Below are 18,133 nucleotides of genomic sequence, written 5' to 3'. Positions count from 1 at the left end.
GTCGAACACATTTCAGACACACCGCTTTATTTTCAAAGAAGCAACAGTATAGGATTAAGGACTGGTCAAATAATCTGATAACTTCATATTCATTTAATCATTTGGAAAATGTCCACTCATTATTTTAACCAGAGCAGTGTCTCACAACAGAACATCTGAATGAGAAACTTAGTCTCAATGTCATCACCCACTGTAGTGTGACAAATCCCTGCAGAAAAGCACTGGTGGTGTTAGTCACAAGCTGTTCTGGTGGCATGGGACCTCCTGAGGAAGGTAATGATGTAGACCCAACACCCAGAACTGTACCCACCTAACATCTGATCTGGCCCACCCACGTAATCATGTCTACATTAGTGTAAACTGCAGTCAATTTAGTTGCAAAATGGCCCCAAATACAATTAACTACAGTAATATCTTCTTAGAATTGAGCAGTGGTGTATTAGAATGATAACCAGATCACAGCACTGGCTCAGGCTGCTTGCTATAAATTGTCCAAATAATTTTAATTCTCAATTAGACCACATGAACAGCTTTCAAGAAGCCGCAGCCCATAGTGATACAGAGATGTAGATATCTATTCTGGGTAAGTGAGTGTGCTGGCTGGGTCAAATCTCAGCATGGCCACTCAGTTTGGTGTGGAAGAGTGTTGGCTGCCACTGGACTGGCTCTCAGGCCGAGCAGACCGAGCCAGTGTGTCCAGCCGGGACACCAACATCTGGACCTCCTCTTGGGTGCTGTAGGTCCAGGCCAGGGGCAGGTGGGCTGGCACAGCGCGGCGGTCTGAAATACACACAAGTCACAACACACCATCAGAGGAAAACTCACGCTTTTCTTTTCCTAAAAAAGAAGTGCAATCTAACATCCCCTAGAAACAATGGATCTGGTATGCTACCAGGATGCTGACAGGACGCCTGCCCACCTTGGAAGAACTGCCCGCTGGGAGTCTTGGCTGCAGCCCTGGCCAGGGCCAGCCATACGACGGTGTCAGCCCCCTGCTCTGCACTCCTCAGACGGGCTCCCATCATCTGGTGGAACTGAGGCATCGCCGTGGAAACAGCTGGTCGGGAGGTCATTACCATACCATAACATTGGAGGTTACAAGTGGGTTGAGCAGATACAACTTGAAAATGTTATTGATGTGTGTGTGTGTGTGTGTGGGAGGGGGGGGTACTAACCTGGAGTATCGGCCCAGCCTGGGTGCATGGCAGAGAAGTGAATGGCAGGGTTGGCTTTGGCCCAATACTCAGTTAGCACCACCTGCTGTCTCTGTAGGGGAACACACACAATCACCTGAGACTGGGGTCTATTTATGTCCTCCTATTCGATCTCTATTTAATCTCGCCTAAGATAACAAGGGATTGCTCTACAGTGACAAGTATATTTGGTAGCGCAAATATTTTGGGAGGATGAAACCCTTTTACATTCAATGGACCTCCAAATCCAACTAAACTGAAAAGTGTCGAACATGATCGTCTCCCTTCCTCCCCCACCTTGTTCTGGGCATAGACCATGGTGCCGTCGAAGCGAGTCCTCTCTGACTGAAGGTCATCTGTGCACAGCTTCAGGACCAGCATTCCCCCTGAGGACACAGTGATCTGACCAGCCGGGAAGAGAGAGCCAGTCAGCAGGTGTGTGTGTGTGTGTGTGTGTTTGTGCATGTGTGTGATTCTGTGTTCGTGTTGGCGCGTTCATGCACCCACCACTCTCGGGTCTCTGCTTTTCTGCAGGAGTGGAAGTAGGCTCTGTGTGAGGATGTACACACCTGAGAGAAAAGACAAACCACATCACGCGCACACTAACCAAATTGCTACGGGTTCAAAGCCCCGGGCCAATTTGAATGGTGGTGCTCGATCAAATGGACTGTGGCTCCTAGTTACTCCAAATTACTCATCAGTATGTGGTTTGTGAAATGGGGAAGAGGAGGAGGGGGGGGGGGGTTACCCAGAGTGTTGGTGGCAAAGTTTTTCTCCAGTCCCTCTGTGTTCACTTCTCTCTTGTTCACCATGCAGCCAGCATTGTTGATCTGACATAACAGAGACCAACATCCTACGTAATACAGTAAGATGATTGGGAAACCAAGCTTTTCTAAAGTATGTGTGTGTCTGTTGGAGAAGAAGGGGGGGGGCTGCTCACCAACACGTTTAAAGATGGATACTGCTTCCTGAAGGCCTCTGCAAACTCCCACACCTTACGCGTTTCAGACATGTCCAGAATGTGGACATGTACTTCCTGGAATGAAAATGAAACATCATCCAATGCAGGTCTGTAGTCGGGGGTCTTCAAAAATACACACACACACACCTTTCCTACTTACCGTGTTGCCAGACTCCTTGACAATATCCGCCCTGGCGTCCTCAGCTCTGTCCTTGTTCCTGCACACGATGTGGAGCGTTCCCCCTGGGGGGTTGGAGGGATCCGAACCAGAGCGTCATGAGACAGCAGGGCTTCAGGCCCAGTGCTGAGCACAGAACAGCACCATCAAGAGACACGCCCCTCCATCTTCCCCACAGCTCCGCCTCCTTACCTTTCTTGGCAATGGCCATGGCAGTGGCTTTCCCTATGCCGCTGTTGGCTCCTGTGATCATGAAGGACCTTCCCACCACAGACAGATTCAGGTCCTCAGCCACAAAGCTTCTGGATTCTGCCTCATATCCACTCCTGAGGAAGAAGCAACATCAATCCATCGACCCCATAAATGCATGTACATCATTAAACGGTGTTTGTGTCATCTTGAGTGAATGATGGAGACAACCTACAGAACTGCAATTTGCAACAAGCTTGTGTATTTATGTGAGCTCTAATGGCCACGCGGATTTGAGTTTGTCTTTGCACAATGATTTAGCAAGCTCTTAGAAAAATGGTCAGCTGTTGGCGTGATTGCCTACCTCAAATGACTGGGCACTTAAGCTGTCAATAGCACTATTGTTAAGGGAGTAAAAAGAAGGTTTGTGTGCGTGTCGGTGTGTGTGTGAGAGAGATTGTGTGTCTGTCTGAGTGTGTGTTACTTAAAGTACCATGCTGTGATCGATACCATTCATGTACAGCTAATAAATACTTTAACATCTACTTTAGTACAATAAAGAGGTTAAAGTAATAAATGTTAGTAACTTTTTTTTCGAGATCATACGGTAAAAAAATTGTGGGTTACATGGTGAACAGCTTAATTAGTAAACAGTTATTTTATGTATATCCAAACTATGCTATATGTTAAACTGTGAAAACGGACCATGCATAAACTTACCTCGTATATTCGTGAATTCCTTTTAAGAACCAGACGATATTGCGATACAGAGACATTGCTTTTCATTATCAAATAGCCTAAGCCTACAACAAACCTAAAGACGCCCCATGTAGACAGCAAGTACTAACCACTGTAGAAACTTACGTCATGTGCATAATGTTGGAGTGCTGCTCTCTACCGACGTCAGGAAGAATGACCATTGGAATTGCAAAACATATTCTGGTCTTCTGACCTAAGCCCATTGTTCATAAAGCCTGACACGTAAAATAATATTTATATAGTCATAATTATCATATCTTAGATTTTTGCAAATACGATATCCTATTGAACAAATAGGCCTTGGCCTGCGTGAAGGCTAATAAATGCATGTATCCATGACAAGATTTAATAAGTTCAAAATAAATTAAGTTTGTTGTGTATATGTTTGGTAGTATGTCAAGAATGTATAGCAAAAGAAAAACCGTAAGTGTTCAGTAGAACACCTCCTTGTACTACAGGTAGGTCTGGGAACCGTGTCGGTCGGTTCCACCTCGGAATAGACCGAAGAGGGAGGAGTTTTCCAACTTTCACACTGGAACGACCATTCAGAGAACGACAGCAATGAGCTCTTCCGAATTCTCTGATCCGAGGAGGTGGAGGGTAAAGTGTTTCACATATATTTTATTGGCAATTGACAGAATAGGATTATACCTCTTATCAAGATGGTGAGTAAGTGTTTTAAAACCTCTTATGTGAGCGAGCTGTTCCAATGATGAGTCAGATCTATTCCGTCGGTAAATGTATGCACCTGTCGCTTCTGGTTGTTTACTAATAGGCTAGGTGTCAGGTGAAATAACGAGACAACAAAATTGTATATAATTGTTGTCAGCATAAAATATAAACTATAGGTGCATGGTAAATCAACATAATTTAGTTTTATTTAAAGTATCCTTTCTACGCTTGTTATATTTTTGGGCGAACTATAGTCAAACCTAATGTGTAACCTATTTCCTCAACCTGTTGCTTCGGTAAAAACATGGAAGTTACATTACGGGTGTAACAGGTTCTTTAACTTTTTGTTGGTGATTTGGCCCCTCGAGCGTGATGTCCATTTGCCTAAATCGGAACCACAGAGTGCAACTTTTAGTTTTTCACGGGTCTACTACTCTACGTTTATGAGAGGCTCTGTTTTTAAAGAATTGTCTTAAAATAATTTTTGTGCCATTGTCACCAATAGGCTATAGCCTAACTTCACTGAATCAATTGGTTTTAAGAGACTCACATTTAAATTTAGAATGCATAGTATACAGGCGTATGTTTCTCTTTCTCCTTTTGTCATCACCTTTCTTCCTGACATAACCTGTAACATGAATTTCCAGGCAGAACATTTTTAACTATTCAACTCTTGAGTTCAACTCTGTTCAACTATTGACAGCAAGTCAGCAACACATCCGCAACAAAATGTTGCCTAGACATTTAGTCTATCCTCTGAAGTCCACAATGAAAGGAAGATGAAATGGGAAAGCGTGCAACACAAAATAGACTAAACACATGGCAAATGTATGTCAAACACAACCAAACAAAGCAAGGAAACACTTCTCTAAACATTTGAAACATCCCTCCTTACCTCCTGTCCTTTTCCTTAGAAACAAAAGATGACCAAAGTTCAAGACCAAGTCCCCCCCGTCTTTTCCTTGCTTAGTTTTTTTTTTAGACTGTTAATCTGTAATCGTAGCCCACACAAGAGAATAGTTGACCAGACCAATCTCTCTCTCTCTCCTCAGATGCGCTTCCTATTGCTCTTCAGTCGCCAGGGAAAGCTGCGGCTGCAGAAGTGGTTTGTGACCATAGCGGAGCGCGAGAAGAAAAAGGTCATCCGAGACATGACCTCCATGGTGCTGGCACGGAAGCCACGCTCCTGCAACTTCCTCCACTGGAGAGACCTGAAGATTGTTTACAAGAGGTTAGCCCACAGCCCCCCCATCTCAGCCTCCTTACCTAACCCCTCATTAGCACCGACCTCATGCTGAACCATGTCCCACCTTATCCCCCTTACATTCTTCCTCACTTTTGTCCTTCCTTGCTTACTTCACTGGTGCGTTATACTTCCTCATTGTTCCTGATTGGCTTCCCTTGTAGGTATGCCAGTCTGTATTTCTGCATCGGTCTGGAAGACCAGGAGAATGAGCTGCTAGGCCTGGAAGTGCTGCATCGCTACGTGGAGCTGCTGGACCAGTACTTTGGCAGCGTGAGACATTATTGTTCTTCCATTGTTCTCCCTGCTGTAAATCACTGGCAACTACATGCACGCATCGCCCTGAAGTGGGAAAATAAATACATTGTCTCAAAATTGTTGATCATGTGTCGGGAAGATATCAGCTTTTTAGGACTACTACATCTGAATTCATTCGTGGGAGATTTTGCTGGTGAAATGTGGTTAGCTATGTGGTTAGCTTGTATATTGGCTTCCATAATGGGGGTCATATAATGGAAAGGCTTTCCCTCTCCAGGTGTGTGAGCTAGACATAATCTTCAACTTTGAGAAGGCCTACTTCATCCTCGATGAGTTCCTGATGGGCGGGGAGATCCAGGAGACATCCAAGCAGATAGTGGCTCGCGCCATCGAATCCTCAGACATGCTGCAAGAGGTGAGACACGCACACACGCATTCACACACGCATTCACACACGCATTCACACACGCATTCAAACAATGAGTCGCAAAATCAAACACACAGACTTAGTTTGTGTATTGGAGTTGCTTATTATCTGAATTTTAATCTCTTATCTTGGAAGGATTTATGCATTCCTAAAATATTTGGTGGCTTGATGAAATTCCTATTTAGACGGTTATTTCCATAATTTTACTGTTTGCTCTCACAATGAGGAACAGTGGGGATAATGTGAGATAAAGCATTTTCTTAATGCTTGCTTTCCTCCATCTTGGAGTGGTTCTGTCTTTTGATGTCCTTTGACAACAAAGTACCAAAAGGAGGGAAAGCAAATCATTGGCAGGCGTATTACTAATTTTCCTGGTATCCTAGCAGGGGTAAATTAGCCTCGTAATTGTGTTTCCTTTCGTCCAGCTATTGGCCATCTCATCATGACCCAAATGAGCTGGTGCTATTGTAAATGGGGCCTCTTTCTTTCAATCTCTCTTACTCCCTCCTTCTCTGCCTTTCTCTCTGTCTCGGCTTCCTTTCCTTTGAAGCGAGCGAAGAGGCGAGTCAGAGGCGAGTCTGTACCCCTCGCGGGGATGTTCTTATCATGTAGGTGTCTTATAGAGCTTGGGCACAGACTAACCTACCTTTGCCTGTAGTGGAGCATCTCTGTGGCACTCGTTCCCCTCTTCGGTTTCCAGCCCATTTTTGTGTGCTTCCACCCCCCCCCCCCCCCCCCCCCCTTGCCGATAATAAGGAAAGATGTCTAACCCCTTTGCTCTAAGTGACAGTACACCCTCCAGTATAGCATGGCGCTCATTCTCATCGTTATGGCTTCAGGTGGACAGCAGTGACAGTGATTGGGTTGAGGTGGAGCTGTTTGGATGGCCTTGAGTGTGGACAGCAAGGTTAGAGGCTCTGCTTGTGCCTTACCAGTGTGTGGTGCTTCACCTGCCCCCCCCCCCCCCCCCCCCCTACGCCCTTTTGTGTATTTTTCATTACAGATCCATGCTGTAATTGTGTGACTGTGAATATTAGTTGCAGTGAATGGGGGGGAAGATGACATCATTCTCGATCCTTTTGTCTTTTTTCAGACAATGGAGGAGTACATGAGCAAACCTGCTTTTTAGGACAGACAGGAATAAAGCCATCCGCATCACAACAAAGGGAATGACGTTCAAACATCACAGTTTTTAGCAATATAATGAATTTTCTTAAGAAGAATGCAATTTGTGAATTAGGTACATGCGTCTATGCATTGTCTTGGCCATGAGTACTGAATATGTGAATACTCTGGTACATGCTTGTAGTCTTTTGAAGGAATATAGAAGAAAGTAATGCTGGGGATTTAACATTGTCTGAAAGAGATAAAGAAACATGAAGATATTATATGTTGACTTCCATTGCTGTTATTTAGAAGTGCTTTTAAATGTTTTTAATAGACTTTGTTTATGAATGCCAAGTGGTAGCTATTTATAATGCCCTCCAAAATGAATGAGTGCTTTAGTGTGTTGTGTGGGCTTGGTTAGATGTTTGTAAGTGTGGTTAGCAGGCACTTGTCTTTTAAAGGCATATCAGTGCAAAATGTTTCATTACAAAATCAAATTGTTACGTTTAAAAAGTGTCAATAAAAAATTATATTTTGATAACTAACTTGTCTTGGCATGTTTCGAGCGTTTCGTTGCGTTTTCCTTCCGGCGGGAGCTGTCCAATGTGCTGCATGTTCTTTCGCTAGACGCTTCAGAAATACATCTGGTCATTTTTGACACACAAAACCACAAACGAAGACACCGAATTAATTCGTAAAGATTTGTGTTGGTCATATCAGCCTTGTGAGTGGAATCTTTACTAAATGTAGGCTGTTATTTTATTTTTATTTTGACATTTTTAAATAAATCAACATAACGCATCAAGGAGAAAATAATCCCGCTTATGCTTTATTTATCTCTGAGTCATCACACATTATTGAACACGTACAAAATGATTTAAAAATGATAATATAGGCTTTAGCACAACAACCGATATAGTCCAACGATCACAGAGCTTGCAATATGGGTTGGAAGAAGGCAGGCGACGGTCTGACTCTACATCATAAATAGTTTTCAGAAATGTAGATTAGAACAATATTTGGAAACCCACAAACCCTGATACATCACGAGTCACGATAAACACTCGTCCCCAGCCCAGCCCAGCCCAACACATACTATTATTGGTCATATACAGCATAGGCTATATTTCATATTTTACAAATTGAATGTAAACTATAGAGTACGGTCACCACCAGACTGGTTATTTTGAGAGAGTATAAACAAACATTACTTTAGATTCATATTTTAATAGAGGATATCTCGTTGTCGTCGTTGCTCGTTGGTCTCCGGAGCTACATTCCTCCAATAGGTTTTCCGTGGAGTTCCTTCCCGTCGTCTTTCTGAGGGGCAGCAGTTCCCTCAGCGATCTCGTCTTTCATCTGTATCTCCGTGGGCTTCTCCAACGCCTCCATGGACGTTTCGGCATCTCTCTTCGCGGGAGTGCTCTTTTCAACGTCTGCTTGGTCGAAGTAATCTTTCATCGCCTGTTCGTACAACTCATAGGGAAACTGTCCGTTTGCCTGAGACTGAGTGTCGCGCTTGGTGATGGAATTTGGATACCGTGTTAGTATTTTGGCTGCCAGAAACACCTCGTCTTCATCTACTTCGTCGTCTTCGTCGTCGTCGGACTGTCTTTTCAGTGGCATCTTGTTAAGCTCAGATAGGAATAAGTTTTCCCGTCGGCCAGAAGACGATGGAGTTTTTGCTGGGGCAGGCGGCGCTTTAGCCACAGCCGGGACGGGGGGTGCAGGAACTCTGGCCGGGGCAGCGACGGGTTTGAGCGGTCTCCTCACGGGATATTCATTGCTGATGGTCTCTACGCCGATGATGTTCAGGAAGTCCTCTCTGTCCATGTCCTCGGGTGCAGCTTTAACTGGTAGCCTCCGGCTGTAATAACGGACCCTTGGCTTGTTGGTCCTGTAGCGGGGTGTATCTTGGGGCTGACGGTCGAGTTTCCTCATCTCTTCCGTGATCAGCATGTCAATGAGCTCGTTAGGGGGGATATGGAGCTTCAGTGACATCTCCAGGAGTTCATTCAGCGTTCGGGGATCGACCAGAGAGGGGCGGATCAGTCTCTTTTTGTTATCCCTCTTCTGGCTCTGGTCACTCATCTCGAGGATCTTCAACAGGTAGTAATCCACCAGTTTCGTATCGTCATCGGGATGATCGTCCTGAGTTGCCCGGCGTTGAATGCCTTCTCCCTCGACCTCCTCTTGTTCATCTGAGGTCTCCCCCAGCCCTCGGTCGAATTCTTCGTGGCTCCCGTTGACCACCTCCTCCGTCTCCACCTTCTCCTCCATGGGAACCCACTCCTCACCGCCGGCCACGTCCTCGTAGGCCAGGTTCCTCAAACTGAACATGTCTTCGTCATCATCGTCGTCGTCCTGGAACACGTCTCTCTTCTGGTCGGTGGTGGTGGACATGCGGCCCAGCTCGTCGAAGATGGAGCGCAGGTTGGCAAGGCTTTGAGGGGTATACTGCTCCTCCAGGTCTTCCGTGGCCCGTTTGTACGCGTCGCGGTTCTCCTCGTCTTCGAACATCAGCGGGTACTTTTTGTGTGGCCTAGGGAAGTTGCCGTAATCCGCAGGTGCGCTTACGGGCTTGCCTGCGTCATCTGAGTGGTGCCTGTGCGCGCGGTGGTCGTTAACGGGTGCGACCGGAGCTGGTTTGGAATCTCGACCGGCTTGGTCTTGAAGGGTCCTGAGCAGGGCTCGCACTAGCTGCTCTGCCGGCATGTCCTGTTTCTGAGCGGGTGGGGATGCTTGTCGGTCTCGCGCGCCCTCGTCCTGGAGCGAGGCCAGCTGGAGCAGAACGCGGAACTTTTCCACTTCGTCGTAGTCGGTTGTGGGTTCCTCACGTCCCCCGTCCTTGCGCTGCTTTAGGCTTTCAATATACTCAAGGGCTTTGATCATATCGGAACTGGGTGGGAGGTAGGCAGCAGGGCGCCTTTCCTCACCTTCTCCGCCCCTGAGCCTGTGGTAGCGGGGGAGAGACGCACCCTGGACGGCGCACATATGGAGGAGAAAGGCAACGAGGACCATAACTCCACCCGCGGAGAATTTGGGGTGTGACAACACCATGATATCGCCTTGACAAAGAGAAAGAGACAGAAGGGTAAAACCTCACACAGTGCCTGTACCTGCTTGTTTCTTATCATAGGCTATCCACGTTATGATTCATACATTTAATTCAGTATGCCAAATGAATAAATAAAAAGCTTCAGCCTATCTATTATTGCAGGCTAGTGGATGGAGCCTATTTCAGCTCTAGGATGAGTCACCCTCGTTGTCAGGGCAACCTCTGCTCTGACTTCAGGTTATTGACTTCGTTTAGATCAAAATAAAACGAAATAAGCTACCCAAAATATAGGCTACATCATCCATTCACCTGTATAGGTAGGCTATTCGTGGTAAGTATGCAATATTGCTTTGTTGTTTAGGTTCACTAAACCCCAATTCGAAGCGTGAAAGGATAAGATCAGATGACTTGATCAAATCTCCGTTCGACAAACAGAAAGACTAAGCCAAATGTATAAACATAATTATCCTTGGTTATTAAAAAACTGCTAAGCTCTCTTCAATTCATTTCTTACCTTTGGCAAACAGCTCAGATGGCAGCAGTGAATGTATACAGCATTTCGCTACTATAGTTCTTCATCGAGCGCGGTTGTTCCTGTTCTGTTTTCAGCACTTGGACAACTCCCCGCGATATAAGAGGCAACACCTGACCCGCGCGTCATCACAGCACATATACGCAATCACCAGCCTGGAAATCCATAATAAATGATTTAGGGTTTAAGAAATGACATGTTAAGGTGGCCAGTCTCCTATAAATAGATCTAACTGTCTACAGCAGCTGTATTAGTTTATGTCAAGTGGAGTTCTTGGCTGTTTGTGAATTAAGTATTTGTTTTCTTTCAATTGGTCTATAATGTTTGCATAGCTACATCTTGTAATTTACAATCCACATTTTTCGTTTAGATGTTTGTGTTAAATATGATTCGGTATGATACGCTCAGAACACCTCATAAAGTTGAAGACAGTGTGCATGTTATTATTTACAATATTTACCACAAGAGAGGTAAACAATCTGTTTTAAAACAACCATCTGTAAAAAAGAAAGAAAAATCTCCGCCTAATTGATACCGGGAGCTGGAGGGTTAAACCCACCATCGATGACTCACGCGCCAAACCCATCACCCGCGCTTGCAGCAGAATTGCTGTCGCAGTTGTCTCCTCTCTGCGGAGATATGAGGCTATGATAAACGACTCTACCTATATGGGCACAGCTCCCGCGGCTTGCACCCCACGCAGTTCATTCAGAATGTCTATTGATCAAGTTGCCCGTCACATTAGGGTGGTCCTGACGCAGGTTAAAACCAAAGCACGGGCATGACCGAGCGATAACGGTGACCTGACTGTCGAAATAGGCGACCCATAACCTACTAAGCACTGGATAAATAGCTTGATCTGGTATTGGACAAGACACTGGTAGTCTACATAGGCCTCTTTGATGTTTGCAAAGACATTCGTTATGGATGTTTCAGTGAGCCCTCATCACAGCTAAGGCTCTGACTCCAAACAGCGGTCTCGTGCTTTGCTAAAACACCATACATTGACCACGTTCTCCACTATAACACACCTGCAGTATGCGCACAGACAACCCAATATCTGGCCTGCCCACTACAGACGCTTCCATCCCACCAATCAGCTAAAGCTTCAACACACCCCATCCCCAAGTGTTCTTACATTTCAACATTTTACCCTTGTGTACTCTTTCCTTATCTCCCCCAGAATACTAAGCCTGTGCGGATCCCACTTGATCTGGCCCCCCAGCCCTCTGACGTGGGTGTCCATATCCACGCAGATACGAAGATGCCTTCCTTCTTTTGTCTTATTGGAGGCGTTTTTCTTTAACGCGGCGTCAGCTGACTGCCCACCAGAGAGATGAGCGAGGAGAGAGCTTGTTGACGTAGGAGATGGATCCATTTGCTTGCGGCTCCAGTGTGCGTGTGCGTGTCTGTGTTGAGAGATGTGTTTGAGTGGTGCTGGTGTTCGACCCCCCCCCCCTGCCGTTCTGACATCAGTCCATTCATTCATAAAGAAACCCGCTCTCTTCCTCAGAGGGGCGTGGCTGCACTCAGGGTTGGAGATGTTATTGTGGTGTAGGTCGCCAAAGGGTTTAGAGGCTAGTGAATCGGTGATTAGTAAATGACAGTGATTACATTGTTATACTAATTGTGCTACTGTGAAAGGAAACAACATAATAGTGGTGTGTGTGTGTAACAACACACAAGGTGGAGTGTGAAGCTTGATTGTTAGATGTCGTGCTTGTCATTTCTCAGCATCTCACAAGTTGTTTGGTGTGTGTGTGTGTGTGTGTGTGAGAGAGACATGAGCATGAATCGTAACAGATGAGGCAGATTGCGAGTGTGTGTGGGAGGGAGTGCTCATCTTGGGATTTTGCAACACTTTGACTACGTCTGTTCTAGAACCAGGGGAGAAGGAGCCTAAAAATGGATCCTGATGAGAACATAAATAAACATGTTTACGTGCCGTGAAAAATAATGCAGACACGGCTTCTCCTCTGACAGCACTGCCAAACGTAGCGTTTGTGGTGACAACAGAAACTAAGTATACCAAGAATGAACCTGGAAGATCCTTTGTGTGTGCTTGTATGTGTGTGTGGGTGTGTTTGCTGTCATCCACAGGCTACTATGACTCGTCCTTGGGCAACAAAGCGTTGCCATCACAACCCTCCGAAGACTGGTCATGACGGAAGATCAAATGGCTGAGCAAGTGACGGCCATGTGAACCTTCAATTCCGACACACACACACAGGCACACACAGTTTATTGTTTATATTATATCTCCCTCTCTCACGAATTCTCTCTCTCTCTGTCTCTCTCTGTCTCTCTCTCTCACTTTCTCTCTAATTACTCCTCTTTTCCTGTGTACCATGATCTTCTCACTGTTAAACTGTAAGACACTGAACGTTCTTAGTGTGTGTGTGTGTGTGTGGCTGTATATGATGTCTACCAGCACAACCTTTGCAGCGGATGTACCACCCCCTGTTGAAACTTGCACTGGGAGTAAATTAGCTTAATTAATAAAAGTGAATTAAACGTGCTCACAGTCCAGATAATGATAACAGTCTCTACAGAGACTACAGTATATTAGATAGATATAAATGAATGGTCTCTGTTTTTCTCTTTGTCTGGTTGCGCCTGACTGGATCCTTTCATAACCTCCTCCTCTTCCACCCTTCTCCTCAGTCTTTCTAAAGCCACTGCAGTTATTCCGATTGAAAGGTGAAGTTTACCGGCAAGTCCGTCAGCAGAGGTGCCAGTCAACCCCAAGTATTGTGTGTGTGCATGTGTGCGTGCATGTGTGCGTGCATGTGTGCGTGCATGTGTGCGTGCCTGTGTGCGTGCATGTGTGCGTGCATGTGTTTTTGTGTTTCTCCTCGGTCACACTTGTTCTCCTTGTTTTGAAGTCAGCACCTGGACTCAAGGCTTTCATAAGCGCGAGGTGCTGTGGTAGCAGTAGGATCGCTTTGTTGAGAAAAATATCGACCTTGATGCCGTCAGGCTCTATTCAACTATGCTGCTTTTAATTGAATGAAATGAAGTGACGGAAGGAGTTAGAGAGCGGGAGAAACAGCGAGACTGTGTGTGTGTGTGTGTGTGAGAGACAGACAGACAGAAAAAGAGAAATGAGTGGGCTGGGACGGTACTCTTCTCACACCTTCCTTTCATGTCCCCCCTCTCATCTCTATACCCCTTCTTCTCATCGTATCCCTTCTCTCCCTCCTGCCTCACTCCTGATCCCTCTATCCTTCCTCTCATCCTTCTATCCCGTCTCCCCCACACTGTGTCCGTGCTGCATGGCTCCAGCCCCCGCCCGAGCGCCCACCCACCACGGCCGGAACGAGGAATGAAGGACGGCAACCGTCTGTTGTCATGGTTCACCCTCTTTTGAACCAAGGTATCCATGGTGATACCTCTGCACACCCTTCTCCCTCTCGCACCCCACCCCCCCTTTGTCTCCTTCTGTGTTTCTGTCCTTCCCTACCACCTACCAATCTCCTGATCTGCCCTGCTCTAGTCACAGGAAGTCTCATTTTTCTTCCATTTTCTGTGTATCTCCTGCTCTTCGTCTCTCCATTCCCCCCCCTCAATCTGTGTTTCTCTCTTTCTTTTTCCTCGGTCTCCCTCCACCCACATTGTTGTTCTCCCCGTCTCAGGTGGGTGCTAATGAGCTCCACCAATGAGGTGATTAGTAGAGAAATATGCAGACATGGAGGAGGGTCGTGAGGTTCGAGGGGAGGGTGGAGGAGAGAAGAGGAGGGAGTGTGGAAATGGAGTAGAGGACAGGATGGGAGAGAGGGGGAATAGGTGAGGGTGGAGGAGATGGAACAGAGAGATACTTATTATCTCTGTCATGAATAAGAGTCCCATACTCTTGGTCACCCTTCTCATTAAAAAGTGACAGTACAGTAAAAGGCCACCAGAATGCTAGTGACAAGGTGAGGGCACATGCAAATCTTCAGTAGATGGTTCCCTCCCCACCCAAACTAGCAGTCTAATGTTACTCTTTCTCTTGGTAGTCTGATCTGTCTTGATCTCTCTCCTTCCCTCTTTCTTCAGGTTTAGCCATTTAGCTCCCCTCCTCCCTCTCTCCTCCTTCCGGGCCAGTCGTCCTGCGCATTCGTTTTGTTATTTATTCCCCTCAACTGTCTCCTTCTCGCCGTTTATTTTCCTTCTCAACCACCTGTTTTCCACCTGACTCTTTGGTATCTCACAGACTTGTCTCTCCACCTTGTCTGTGTCTTTGTGTCTAGCCTCACCCCTTCTCTCTATACCTCCTCTTCCCCCTTCTCTTTACCTCCTCTCCCTCCTTCTCTCTATACCTCCTCTTCCCCCTTATCTCTATACCTCCTCTCCCCCCTTCTCTCTATACCTCCTCTTCCCCCTTCTCTCTATACCTACTCTCCCCCTTCTCTCTATACCTCCTCTCCCCTCTTCTCTCTTCCTATTGCCTCTTCCTCTTCCCCCTTCTCTCCCTCCTTTCCCTGTTTCTTTCCCTTCTTTCATATTGTGCTGTGGGTGTGTAGATGCGTGTGTGTTTACCTTGGTTTTATGTCTGACTCATCCTTGTTAGAGGCACCGGGTGCGTGCGTGAGTGTGTGTGTGAGGGATGCATTGTGACGCACTGCCTCACGTCATCAGGGAGAGAGGAGGAGTGGGCCACTGTTAACGAAGCTCGAGCTACCAAGCTTTCTTTTTTCACATACTAATATACGGTGGGATGTATACTCAGTGCAAAAGAATGTAGAGACAGTGACCATTGGACGACATCCAATCCTTGTCCACACACACACTTTACTGAACCCGTCGACAACATTGAGACCACTGTATGTTCCCACATTAGTGGCAAGTTAGGGAAGTGATTAGGCATTCAACATGGCTGATATTCTATGGTCTGGTTTTGTCCATTGAAGTTATTCACCACTCCCTCTGTTTCTCCAGCCCACAGGGCCATTACACAGCATGAGCATACAGGGGTGGTGTGTGTGTGTTTGGTGGATGTGAAATAGTGTCGATCACACCAGTCTCGGACAATGTTGGTGTTATAGTAGCTTATTATATTAAGGTTGCCTGCATGTGCATGCGCGAGAGCATGCGTGTGTGACAGGCCACAACAAGCAGGCATTGTTGCCGTGCGCGCGTGTGCTCGTGTTTGTTGTCCTGTGTGTCCGGGAGTTTGAACAGCAGCTGCAGTGGCCACGCCCACCCTGTTTTGAGAGGGACGTTATCATGCAGACATCTCCAAAGGAGTCCCTCCCAATATGCCCTCCTGTGGCTGGATTCCAACCCACCCCCCCCTCTCCCCCCACCCCCCCTCTCCCCCCACCCCCCCTACCCACACACACACACTTTCAGATGCTATAAATACCTCGGCGTAGCGGTGAGTCATCGGCCAGTCGTATCGGTCCCCACTGCGTCTCTATCGCTCCCCTCCCTCCATCCCTCCTCTGCCTCTCGGGGTCTATATACCCTGTGTTCCTCCCCTCTCTCCGTCTCATTACAGACCTGACACTTACTGCCCACCTTCACCTTCACCCCTGACCGGCGTGGAGCACAGCCTATCACAGCCCTAGTCCAGCCTGTCTGCCTGGCCCACTTCACATCCCTGTAGCAAAGTCCCTTTCCTATAACACGTCATCATCATTTCTGTAACCCAACTCCAATACTGTCTGTCCTCTGTGTTGCTTTTGTTGTCGTTCTTTGGTGTTGGTTTCTGAGTGCCTGTCCGGTCCAGGCCCTTCTCTGTGAAGAGGGACGTCTCGTTAGTGATCAGTTAGTCTGCCAAATATTTACTTACAGCGACTTACAGTAAGTACAGGGACATTCCCCCCATGGCAAGTAGGGTGAAGTGCCTTGCCCAAGGACACAACGTCATTTTGCACGGCCAGAATCGAACCGGCAACCTTCTGATTAGTAGCCCAATTCCCTAACGGCTCAGCCATCTGACTCCCTTAACATCCAATTAACATCCAAATGACTACACATGAAAAGATAATGCTGTCAATTTGCAATTTTGACTATAACAGTGCTTTCTCGATACCAAATCCATATTTTATGGCAGATTTTGCATTGTTTTTCCTATGATTGCTTTCTCTGTTTTGACGTTGTGGCAACCACAGGGGCGCAGCTAGGACCACACAGCACAGCACGGGTTGTGATCTTCCCAAAGCAGGCGTTTATTTTCTGAACCGACCAACACAAATACAAAAATAAATGAGGTTCTTCCTCGGCCGAGGGCAGTCGGGACTGGTCTCCTGGGCTGTCTGGATCCCCCACTCCTCACTGCAACGACACACAGAAGCGTTAGGGTCACGGTTAACCAATGTGTGTTGTGGTCCAGCTACTACTCACTTCTAGCCATTTTCCCCTTTTGGCAGGGGTGGCCCGCCTTTTATAGTGGGGCCATCCTCGTTCCTGCTCATGAGCTGCAGCTGTGTAGCTCGTTGTCTCTGGTGGGGGCGGATCCCGGACATATCTTCCCCCGATCACCTGACCCCGGGCTTGCTGCGCCCCTGGGTTGCCACAACGTGCTGGACAGAGAGCCCTCTGGCTGGGAGCTGGATACGTCCTCACTTTGCTGTAGCTTTCCTCTCAATCCTTTGAGTTTCTGTTGGTCACCTGATTGAACCAAGTAATCATGGGAAAGACAACTTTATATCTTTACCTGCCATGCTTTGAACCTGATAAAAATGCACAAGTAGAATATTAGATTTTGAATCGGATTTTGAGGATACCTGAGAAGATTGTTTAGTCTAGAATTGAGTTAGTGGATCATGTTGGGGTTGTTTTAGCTGGCTAGTAAGGAGTTTCAACTGAGTTGAACTTATATTATTACCCAATCTAAAAAAAAAAAAGCTTACCCGAATGCCGTCCCCACTAGTCCTTATATCCCAGCGCCTTTATCCCACCCTAGTCCCCTTAACAGAGTCCCCATCCCTATAAACCAGTATTCTATATATGCCAGCTCCATCTCTTATTAACCAGCTTCAGAGTGCTGAGAAGGGCCAGGGACCTACACACGTTCAGCTCTTCCCTGGCTCAGACTGGAACATGCTCAGTCCCCCCCCCTAAAGTCACCCCCCTGCCATGAGTCACCTTGGCAAGTTTGGCACTTATGCAGGAAATTCTGGAAGGAGACAGATGACAGACAGACAGAGGGGGGATGGAGAGAGACCCGAGAGAGGGAAGGAAAGAGAAAGAGGGAACAGAGTGCACACAAACACACTTCGCGATGACAGAAGTGAGGCTTCACACAGCGATCCGCTCGGTGGTTTTATTTCCCCACTCTTGTGCCTGTGCGTCAGCCTCGGCGGGGCTAACTTCCAGAGCTGACCGCGTGTGTGAGTCACACAGTGCTCCCAGTGGGTCAGGTGGAGGGAGGAGAGAGGCTGAGCAGATCAGAGGATGAATGAAGGGAGGTCTGTGTTTCTCACCGTCTCGTGTTCTCGGGGCTAGGAGAGCCTGTCGACGTGTTGCCGTCGTGTGAGATCCTTCGTTTACTAAACGTCGCGGTGCATTTGTATCACAGACAACAGACGCGGCCGTTCTGTGCGCGTCAATCTATGATGCATCGCAAA

At 46.9% G+C, this 18,133-nt stretch overlaps 3 protein-coding genes across 4 annotated transcripts; 1 reads left to right on the top strand and 2 right to left on the bottom strand.

Moving 5' to 3' along the window:
• Positions 1-4: 4 nt before the first annotated feature.
• LOC136958480 (dehydrogenase/reductase SDR family member 12-like) lies at positions 5-2,652 on the bottom strand. Its single transcript, XM_067252416.1, has 9 exons — positions 2,525-2,652; positions 2,315-2,397; positions 2,134-2,229; positions 1,942-2,023; positions 1,701-1,762; positions 1,491-1,595; positions 1,176-1,266; positions 920-1,057; positions 5-780 (listed from the first exon to the last, which is right to left on the bottom strand). The coding sequence occupies exons 1-9, from the start codon at positions 2,583-2,585 to the stop codon at positions 626-628; spliced, it is 873 nt and encodes a 290-aa protein (XP_067108517.1). The 5' UTR covers positions 2,586-2,652; the 3' UTR covers positions 5-625.
• A 1,166-nt stretch (positions 2,653-3,818) lies between these two features.
• Positions 3,819-7,532, top strand: LOC136958481 (AP-1 complex subunit sigma-3-like). Of its 2 annotated transcripts, XM_067252418.1 has the most exons (6): positions 3,819-3,945; positions 5,005-5,183; positions 5,360-5,468; positions 5,731-5,868; positions 6,720-6,787; positions 6,974-7,532. In XM_067252418.1, the coding sequence occupies exons 1-5, from the start codon at positions 3,943-3,945 to the stop codon at positions 6,771-6,773; spliced, it is 483 nt and encodes a 160-aa protein (XP_067108519.1). In that variant the 5' UTR covers positions 3,819-3,942; the 3' UTR covers positions 6,774-6,787; positions 6,974-7,532. The 2 variants fall into 2 exon arrangements, with proteins under 2 accessions (XP_067108519.1, XP_067108520.1); XM_067252419.1 differs by lacking the exon at positions 6,720-6,787.
• A 278-nt stretch (positions 7,533-7,810) lies between these two features.
• Positions 7,811-10,647, bottom strand: scg2b (secretogranin II b). Its single transcript, XM_067253588.1, has 2 exons — positions 10,560-10,647; positions 7,811-10,055 (listed from the first exon to the last, which is right to left on the bottom strand). The coding sequence occupies exon 2, from the start codon at positions 10,045-10,047 to the stop codon at positions 8,260-8,262; it is 1,788 nt and encodes a 595-aa protein (XP_067109689.1). The 5' UTR covers positions 10,048-10,055; positions 10,560-10,647; the 3' UTR covers positions 7,811-8,259.
• Between the last annotated feature and the right edge of the window lie 7,486 nt (positions 10,648-18,133).

The sequence above is a fragment of the Osmerus mordax genome, chromosome 16 (genome assembly GCF_038355195.1).
Source record: "Osmerus mordax isolate fOsmMor3 chromosome 16, fOsmMor3.pri, whole genome shotgun sequence".
Lineage (NCBI taxonomy): Eukaryota > Metazoa > Chordata > Actinopteri > Osmeriformes > Osmeridae > Osmerus > Osmerus mordax.
This window is presented reverse-complemented; position numbering and strand designations above follow the sequence as displayed.